This window comes from Saccostrea echinata, unplaced genomic scaffold, assembly GCF_033153115.1.
Source record: "Saccostrea echinata isolate AGI-Se365-2 ecotype Australia unplaced genomic scaffold, CSIRO_AGI_Sech_v1 ptg000002l, whole genome shotgun sequence".
Taxonomy (NCBI): domain Eukaryota; kingdom Metazoa; phylum Mollusca; class Bivalvia; order Ostreida; family Ostreidae; genus Saccostrea; species Saccostrea echinata.
Genome location: NW_026889751.1, coordinates 19,169,315 through 19,180,266, shown reverse-complemented (window position 1 = coordinate 19,180,266; position 10,952 = coordinate 19,169,315). Strand labels below are relative to the sequence as shown.

General features: G+C 32.2%; 1 protein-coding gene across 1 annotated transcript; it reads right to left on the bottom strand.

Moving 5' to 3' along the window:
- Positions 1-385: 385 nt before the first annotated feature.
- Positions 386-1,357, bottom strand: LOC133178101 (uncharacterized). The gene has a single exon (XM_061312861.1). It carries the CDS (start codon positions 1,355-1,357, stop codon positions 386-388), a length of 972 nt encoding a protein of 323 aa, XP_061168845.1.
- Positions 1,358-10,952: the final 9,595 nt, after the last annotated feature.

Genomic DNA, 10,952 nt, shown 5'->3' with positions numbered 1-10,952 from the left:
TGACGATTTGTCCAGAAGATTTTTCATGTTTTCAGATTGTTCTAATATTGGAAAAAATCGTTTCGCTGAATTTAGAATATTGTGGTTACGTGGGTTATGAGTTATCACAAATGGGATGTTCTCTACGTCGTTTTCCTCTGGATGGCGACTTTTTCTTAATTTGGTTATTGGTATGTCTTTTGCCCGGTTGATTCCGTCCTCAATAAGGTTTATTGGATAGTTTTGTCGCCTCAGGTGTTGTTTTAATTCTTGGAGTCTTTTCAAGCGTAGAGTAGGCTCGGTCACAATGGTACAAATACGTCTGGCCATATTGTATGGAATGTTCCTTTTTGTATGTGACGGATGGCAGGAACGAAAGTCCAAGTATTGGTGAGTATCTGTTTCTTTACAGAATAGGTCTGTAGAAATATCTTCTCCGTTTTTTTATTATGAGTATATCTAGAAAAGGAAGTGAATCACGATTCATGTCATTTGTGAAATTAATTGAATCGTGTAATTCATTAATGAATGAATGGAATTTTCTAAGATCCTCTTCACTCCTTGTCCAAAAGATGAAGCAATCATCCAAGTACCTTTTCCAATTCTCTTTAATGTACTGCGTAAAGTCCAGATCAAAGGTTTCCGGTAAAATAGTGTAAAGTTTTTCTTCTAGAAATCCCATAACTAAACAAGCATATGTAGGGGCGACTTTGGTGCCCATGGCAGTACCTTTGATTTGTAGATAATTTTCGTCATCAAAAAGAAAATTATTATTCTCTAGTACAATTCTAAGTCCTTCTAAGATGAAGTTTGCGGGAAATCTATCGTCGATTTCTTCCGGATATTTATCCAACCAATATTTGATTGCCTCAATTCCTAAATCATGCGTAATATTAGTATATAAGCTGGTAACATCAAAACTAACAAGCAGTGTATCTCTTGGTACTGTTTGTGGAATATAATTAAGGAAATCCATATCATCACGAACATAACTGGTCACTTTGGTGCACAGTGGTTTTAAGATTATATCTAGCAGATTGCTTAATCTTTGTGTACTAGATGCAGGTCCTGCAATGATGGGCCTCAGTTTAAGATCATTTGGTCTAGGAAGTTTTATGTACGTAGAATTACATTTCTTGACATTTTTCTGGATTTCTTTACATTTGTGTATTTTGAGAAGACCATAAAAATGGCTAGTTTTAACTTCAAAGTTCGTAAGGTATTCAATTTCGTTTTTCGTGAGGTTACTTTGAAACTTCTTTGTGAGGTTTGTTATTTTAAGCATAGATTGCCGATCCTGATTTTGCTCTAGTTTCTTATAGAACTGATTATCCTGGAGTTGAGATAGGGACATTTCTTTATAGTGTTCTCTGTCCATAATTACTATAGCTCCTCCTTTATCGGCGCTTTTGATAACAATTGTTTGGTCTCTATTAAGATTTTGCATTGCTTGATATTGATTATGAGGAATATTTGATGTTACCTTTTTATCCGCTATGTTGGATTGAGCTGCCTTTCTAAGACATGAGATATAATCCTCCAAATGTTTATCTCTATTAAGCGGTGGCTTAAAACCCTTCTTATTTTTAACTAGAGATATATCATCATTGGTTTGATTTTGAAAGAATTCCTTCAAGCGTAATTTTCGGCAGAATTCTTCTGTGTCCGTGACGACATCAACCTTATCAGACTTCGGCGTAGGCGTGAATTTTAAACCATGTTCTAAAAGTTTTATTTCATCACTATTTAAGTCTCTTTGTGATAGGTTGATAATTTTGGGTTCTGTAGAAACTATGTTCTCTGTGTTTTCAGGACAGTTAATTATTTCTTTCGTTTCGTTTGAGTCCAACCCTGTCCTAAAAAAGAATTCCTGGAATTCTGTAGTGACTTATTCCTTATGTTTTTCTGAGTTGTCCTCTGTTTAAAGGAAGAATTCCTAGCATTTTGATATGTCTCTTGTGTTGAGTTTCTTCAACATTCCATACAATATGGCCAGACGTATTTGTACCATTGTGACCGAGCCTACTCTACGCTTGAAAAGACTCCAAGAATTAAAACAACACCTGAGGCGACAAAACTATCCAATAAACCTTATTGAGGACGGAATCAACCGGGCAAAAGACATACCAATAACCAAATTAAGAAAAAGTCGCCATCCAGAGGAAAACGACGTAGAGAACATCCCATTTGTGATAACTCATAACCCACGTAACCACAATATTCTAAATTCAGCGAAACGATTTTTTCCAATATTAGAACAATCTGAAAACATGAAAAATCTTCTGGACAAATCGTCAATAATTAACAGCAGAAGACAAGCACCAAACCTGAGGCGGATTTTAACCAAAGCGAAATTTTCCTCTAGCAACCAGAGAGTCGTCAAAAAGTGTGGTGACCCCCGATGTGGAACGTGTGATTTCATTCAGGAGGGCGAACATATTACACTTAAAAACGGGAAAATTTTAAAACCAAATACCAGTATGAATTGTAAATCTTCAAATTTGATTTACTGTGCAATATGCCCTACCTGTGGAGAACATTATATAGGGCAGACAAATCAACTCAACGCACGAGTTAGGGTTCACAAACAACATATAAGGGACGAAACTGTCAGATGCACCCCATGTTCAGAACATTTTGCTGAGTGTGGTAAAGGAAAATTTAAGATTTTCCCGTTCTACAAAATGTGGACATCGGATGAAAGCGCCCGTGTAACCAAAGAGGACTATTTTATAAGACTGTTTAATCCAAAACTAAATCGCAAATGATAGATTATGTGTTCACAGATTTTATATTATTTCTATGCTTTAATTATACATTGTATTTTAACTGCGTTGAAAAAGTTCATGTAGCCGCTACCACAAACTTCAATGTGACGTCATAATACCTAAGATTTTTACGACGTCATTAGCAACGTTATTGGCAACGTTTTGAACTTTTCATAACTGTCTGAAGAGCCAACATGGCTGAAAGCGCTAACAGTAAAGATTTTATTTAATTTGGACTGTAGCATTCTGTTTTCATTTATTTAAGTATTTTTTACTGTACCAAGAATTTAACTTATCAACGTATATATATATATATATATATATATATATATATATATATATATATATATATATATATATATATATATATATATATATATATATATATATATATATATATATATATATAGGTAAGTGTTGATGTTATTCTAATAATATTTTAACAATATGTTATCTACATGTATATAATTATTTGTATAATCTCACATGGGTTATATATTTCAGGAATCGGTGTATTAAAATGACTTCTAGTTCAACGAGAAATTCTTATTCATTTTATTTGTAATGATATTGTAGAGTTTTCGTAATTAGATCATCACCGAAACAAATATTTTTGAAAAATTGGACTCGCCTTTGGTTTTTTTGGAGTGAATTAACCCGTAAGCATGCTCTGAATACGAACAATTTATAAACCGAGTCACTACTGACAAATAAGTTGATATTACAGGGATTTCAATATCCTCGTTTAAAGTCAGCATTTCATATGGTCGTTATAATGGCACGGATAACAAATGTAACCTATCACTGGGTAGTATTTTGACGTTTCATACCTTTTGTAAAGCCATTGTTTTTATAACCACAGAAAGTTCCTTCTACCCGATCGATATAAACGATTCACGGTGGTCGTGACCGGTCTACAGAGGATGGTTGTTCCTACTATACACCTGATCCTACCTAGCTCTGGAATTTCAGGGGACCGTGTTTCATGTCCTGTTTACAAATTTGTTTTGTTACTAGATTTTTTGAGATCAATCACAGTTCGTTATCTACTACTTTTTCTTAATTGTAAAAACAAAGAGAGAAAACTTCTTGATTTTGATACATGTAAAACTTTTTTCTATATATATTAATGGAAAACGGAAAATAGTTTTAAAACAACTCCCCAACCCCGTAAAACAAAAATGCCTATTAATAGGTGTGTTATGAAATGTTATTTAATAAATTCATGCCAAGGGGATGCTCACTCTTCCATGGCACCTGATCCCACCTCTGATGTCTCAGAGGTCCGTGTTTGCTCTGCTCCTATTTTGTAATGTTTAATTGACATTTGAACTCGAATGCTGTTTTAACTTTATCTCCACATATTTCACCAAAGCTTTTGTTGTTTCACGGGGTTTGGGCATATATATATATATATATATATATATATATATATATATATATATATATATATATATATATATATATATATATATATATATATAAGCAGACAAAAACAGTATGTGTAATTCAAATAAGATTTCAACACTTTACTTTTTAATCATATGAGTTTTTTTTTTTACTTGAGTAAAAAGTAGGGATAAATTTCAGGGTCATTTATCCATATCCATGAGTACTTTGAAATCTGAAGATGTTTTAAAGACGGATTTCAATGAAAAGCATCTTATACGCTCTTCAGGAAAATAGTTACAATTAAGAACAATTAACTATTTGACTCTAGTATTAAATAGTATCGTTTATAACTGAACTTTTCTTTGCATTCCAAAACTTTTTAATGGCCAAATTATAATTTATGTTTAATTCAACGGATGAAAAATGTGGCGAGAATGGAGAGTTACATGTAGCATGCGTTGTCCTATAGGGGTACATGAAAACTGGGTGAACGACCACGTTATAAATATTGTGTTTTATATGTTTTTAAATACTAGTGATATTAAAACTTTTTTAACAGTTCTCTGCCCACATCAGTGCGTTGTCTTGGATTTAGATGTAGCTAGAGAGGTTGACGTGACTTGCATTTGAAGCTACAGTGTAGCTGTTATTGTCCTTTTCAAATGTTATTTACTTTTAATTGATCTAATATCCCAAACGTTGACACAAAGAAGGGAGCTATATTCACCTTTCTAAAATGTGTTGAATTTTGCGAACTAAAACACTTATTTAATTTCTACTCGAGGAAGAATATCGAAATGAAATAATTCTCAATGGAACATGCCATTTGATTGGGAAAAAAGTTTATATTGTATAACCAGTGTATAATTTTGTCCTTTGTCGTATCAAACCGCCTAACGTTAGTTTTAATACTTTTATATCTATTTATAGGCATTATTGAAGGCAAGTTGTCCTAATTTACGTTCGATAATAGAAAATTAAATTTCAACCATTGCACTAAAAAACTAATCAAATTATACTTTTCAACTGTATAACTTTTATTGGAACAGTTCACGATTTTTGAAAACGTTAAGGCTTCCCATAGAATATCGCAGTGCACCCTGTGTCTTCACTTCTCTGAACTATCAATATATGACGTCATTATAGAAAATGACGCCAGGTCATTTCAAACTTGAGCTGTTATGACGGGGAAAGTGTCATTAACTTTACAAATTATATTTTTAGATCTTGTATCTGAATATTTTTAAATACTTCGTTTATTATCCTTGATCGAAATTCGGCGTGTTCAAAATGCGTACAAAACTATGCTTTTGAAATGTACTCTGTTTCATACCCGTGATAAGAGGTAGAATTTATTATTTGTGTATGACAGAGTCTGGCGCGGGAGATTAATGAGGATCCATTTGATATCTTTTGTGTAAATATGTAAGGGGAGTTTTTTCTCTAACCGAATCTTGCTTGGGAAAAATGTGTGATGGCTTTCTTTGAATACAGATAACAATTCTGAGTGGAGAACACCCTCAAATGTGTCGGTAAGTTAAATTTTTGTAAATATTTTGTACCTAAGTAATTCTGTGATTTTTCCCAAACGCATTTCGGTAACACAAGAATACAATGAATTGTTTTTATAACAAAATGTTTATAATATTTGTGTTAAAGGGCTGCGCCGATTTATGTGAGGCAGTTCAAAAATTTATTTGACCGTCACGTGATCTACGGAGTTATGTGATGTCATAGCAAAATATATGTTAATATATAGCGAGAGAACCCTATATATAAATTGGCTCCTCTTAAATACATAGCTCTCGAATTAAAATCAAAACCAACTTCGAATTACAATATTATGTTTTTAAAATCGCATTGCAAAGCTCAGGGAAGCCTGAACATAGTTGCGCATTTATAAAGCGTCAACTATCCGAGCATACTTAATATATACTTAACTACATGTGTATTTAATTCATTTCTTAATCAACAATGAAATATTTCTTTCAAAAGATAAATAATACTAAATAATACTGATGCTATACACATTTAACAACATATAAACGTCCAGCAGTAAAGGCTTACAAATGCAATATTTATGTTCAACATGGGCCAATATATTTGATTTCAGCATCGTAAATATGGCGCTTGTGATCGGTTTAAAGGGGTTGATAAAAAGTGAATGATTTATAACTTTTGGACATTTAGAAAAACAAGCTTCTCTTCATTGCTTGAATATGCTACCCCTTTTTTAATTTTTATTGAAAATGGTTAATTATTCTTTGTCTTTGTTTATTTCAGGAGGCCTAGTTCCTATATTTAATAAATGTGCACGTGTAAGAGCATTTAATTGGTTCTACATGTATTAATGTACATGTACAACTCAGTGATGATAAATTTGAATCTTTCAAAGTATGAGAGGTAATAATTTAAACAGAGTGAAACCTTGTTATCTCAAACTCGATCTGCTCGAGGAAAAACTGTGAGATATTGGAGGATTGGAGATAATAAGGATAAAATACTTAAAGAATATTTGTCAGGGACTTCCAAATAACTTTGACATATCCATGGTATTTGTGATATCTGTGTTCGAGATGTCGAAGATCAACTGTGTCAAACCACATGCAAATCATATTCGGTCTCAATTCCCCACTCAAACAACCTATACAGGGTACTACGAGATGTTGCTTGTCTTCCTTAAACACTGAAGTATCCTAGAGCTCCAAATTAACAAAAAAGGCAATCATATGTCATAACAGTTTTAACGCTATCGAATTAAAGGGAGGAACAATAACTAGTATTCCCAACTTGGGAAAAGAGAATAGGTGACAGTTAATCTATATTGTGTAAAAAATGGATTGATTGGTTGAATGTTGTCGAAAGCCGAAAGACCCACAACTTTCACTTCGAATTGCCGAGCGCATGGCAAGGGAAAATATTTTTTATCAACTAAGGTCAATCGCAGCCTTGATTCGAACCCACGACCTTCCGATCACGGAGCGAAAAAAAATGGAAAAAGACAGATAGGATTCGTACATGTCTCCAAGGTATATAGTTGACAATACGTTATTTTTTGTTCACAAAGTCATGATGCATGAACTTAAAGGAATTTTATTACGTCTCAATTTTTTTGATATGACAAAGTTGACATGTTATCAAAACCATATGTCTAAGATTCTTTTCTAGAAAATTAATATTTTTGATGTTTCAGCGATTCAAAGTTTGAATTTCTCACTATGCATATTTTGATCGCCGATGTACGCGCTATTGCTCTGACGTCATAGGTGTCAGTCCTTGTCAAGCGAAGTACTAATTATGTATACAAAAGGGTTCATTTGTTGCATCTATTAAACCTGTAAGAAAATAATTAAGTGATAATTGGATGATTAACAGCTAGTAAGGTATAATTTGTGGCTTTAGGATGCACAAATGTGCACGAGAAGATTTTAGGAAGATTTTTTTTCTCCCACATTTCCTGAACTTGGTCGAGAGTGAATGGGGGCCTTTTTCTGCAAACGCAAGGGCGTTTATCTCCATTCAAAACAATCGTTAATACCCGATTGCAACTTTTTCTGTACTATAAAATATTTTAATGAATAGATACCTTTAAAAAAATAAATGATCAAGACACATTTTTTAAAAAGTCACACAGTAGGAATGCCGTGAACTTCAGAACGGCGTACGGTGCCTTTTAAAATAATTCCCATATTTATAAATGTTTACGAAGTTACACTTTAGTGATTCGTTCTATTTAGTCTAAATCCCGAGTTGTCAATAGCTTTGTCTTGGGTGACCTCTCCAATTGTCGCTTATTTTCTGGTAATATCTCCCTGTTAGACGTTCATATTTAAAAGATTGACGGTCTATAACCAAAGAAATACATGGTCGATGTGAATAATTTCAACTGGCCATGTTGTGTAGTCTATTTATTTAACATGAAAATCTATTCAATATATTTTTTACGATAAGCTTTACGACTTCTAATTGACCACTGACACCTATGACGTTTCAGTACCACTTGACCGCTATCTAATTAGTGGAATTTTTTACGTCGAGAACCCTATATTACAGGCGTTTTATCGTCTAATTACGACCGTTTTCAAAATTATTTCATAATTAAACGATGTTTTAAGAATATAATAGTGTTTCATTTTAAAGAAATTTAGATACGTGATAAAAACCCTTTAAATAGTTATCTGGATATCATGTAGGGAAAAAATTATTTCTTAAGCTGAAGTTATCAATGTCAGACATGGAGTTGATATTTGTCAGACTAAACAGTATTTACATTTGTAATGCCACGAAAACTGTTACTTGTTTGTAAAGATTTGTTGAAACTGGAATCTATTTACAGAAGCAATAAATATAAAGAAGGGCACTGCAGTCTTTATAGTCAGCTGAAAATTAACAATTAGAATAAAAATATTTCATATATATACTAACTGAATATTTTGAAACGACTGCAATATGAATGCTATATAAAATAAAGCATCATTCAAAGGAAGATTTTTTGTCTTGACATATAAGTTGTTTGTTTAAAAAAAAGGAAGCTCCTATTGTTCCAACGATTGCTAATCTAGTATTATGTACCACAATGTTCTTGTTCTATTTATCGAAAGAATGAATCAAATCTGAATTCTTTCTATTCGATCCTTACATATGGGCAAAGACAGAAAGGATACGCAATACTAAACTCAAATACATAAAGCTTAATTTAAAAGAAGAATGATATATTTCTCAGTGGATATACTAGAACGTAGAGGTCTGAATTTTAAAAATGTATCCATGTCAAAATACAACTTCAAGCATAAAAATGACAAAACAAAATGAATTATTTTTAAAAATTTTATGGTATCAGATTGACTATGAATTCAAAAACATATTTATGCAAAAACTCTAATGACTAAAGCAGAAAAAAAAACAAGATTTGAGTTTACAATGAAAGATTGTGTACAGAAAAAAGAACATGGTTTAAATTAAAAGATGCTTTTCACCATTTTAGCTCTGTATTCCAAATGTCATTTCTCCTATAAGGATTGGTATTGCATTATCTCGTGCATTATGCTTTCTGAACGCCCATTTTTTATCCAATGTATGTAAAGGCATTCCATTGGTTCTTTGAAAACTGCTGAAGTCACAATATAATTAACAAGTCAAGCCAATAGATTTTGAATCCGTCAAAGTATATTTGAAGAAATAGTATAAAAGTAAGTGTTTATACATATAGAATCATATCGACTCTCAATTCAACAGATATTTAAGATGGCCATAGTTCTCCCAAGAAACGGCAGCATGCCAGAGCTGGAGATTTGCGAAAGAGATGAAGCTCTCTGTTTGAACAGTCTCTTCCCTAAGAAATTAGAAGGCAGAATGACTAGTGACTCCGAAAATTACCATCAACTGACCTACCGAAGGGGAAAATGTGATGACATATTTACATTTGTTAAATAAAAAAAGCAGAATCGCCGGAGTGAATTGGGATTGTCAAAAGACAGAGATGTCTAATCAATGTCCACAAGATGTGAAGGCGGCTGTCCATTGACTTACGCTCACCGTACTCTGAAGGAAAAATATCAAAAAGAGGTTATCATCTTTTCAAGCCGAAAAGACTTTTTTCAAGCTGAAGTGTGAAGCAGTCGACATTGACAGTTTGTCAGACTAAACAGATTTTATTTGTTATAAAAACAAATTGTTTCTCTTTTGCCAAGCATTGCTGAAACTGGTATAATTGTTTTTCACACAAAATAAAAACTATCAAATATACAGTTGTTTATTTTTCCACTTTATAAATTTTAGCAATTGTGTTTCAAATATCTTTATTAGCAAAAATATACAAATATAACTGAAAGATGAAGTGTTATAAAGATCCAAAATATCCTCAGTCTTCTTATCTGGGAAGAGGTAGGGATGTTCTTTACAGAAGGACCAAAAGTGAATAGATAAGTAAAAGGTGTTTCAAGTAATCTTTTTAAGTTAATTTACAATTTCCAAGGAATAAATTTATGCATCATTTTTTCCCAACCAAACAAAAAAATTCTTAATTTTTTCCCGAGATCTTTTTAATACAGCGTACAACTGCATCAATAAGATCTAGGGAATAAAGTATTCTGCTTATTTCTTAGAACTGTGTTTAGTCTTATAATATAAGGAATCTTGTATATCTATAGAGTATGTGAATATTGAAATAAGGAAAGATATGTTCTCGAAATATATGTTTTTAAACAGATTGCCAGTAGTTTTATGTCCCAGCAAGATTTGTTCTTTATTCTTATTAAACGTCACCAGCTATAGATGAAATGAAAAATTTCTAGTGTATATGGCGATATCAGGCAAAGGAAAATTGGAACTTAATCACACATACACTGCACTTCATTCGGGAAAGGTTTACTCCTTTACAAATACATAGTACTAATGTACAGTGTTCATCATTTGATTCTATCTAATTAACGTTTTCTTCTTCAAGTTATAGAATATGCTACTGATTATAATGCTTTAGATAGATTTTCCCTGAGTATAACTCACTACTTATAAAATACAATGCAAGAGTTCGATCCATTGAGTCTTACAGTTATTGTGTATCAACAAAACAAATTAGAAAAACATCCTTTTGATTGATGTATTACAATTGTCACCTTCATTAATTTCATTATGTATATATAATTTTGATTTATTCATTGCGTATTTGGACTTTTAAAGTAAAAAGAAACATTTTTCCTTTCTGGAGCTCTTTAGTTTACAGGGGTTTCTTTTTAATGGTAACATAATTCACTTGTACAATTTATCAAAAGAATAAAATAAACTCTTAATTCTTTCTTTCGATTCTAACGTTTT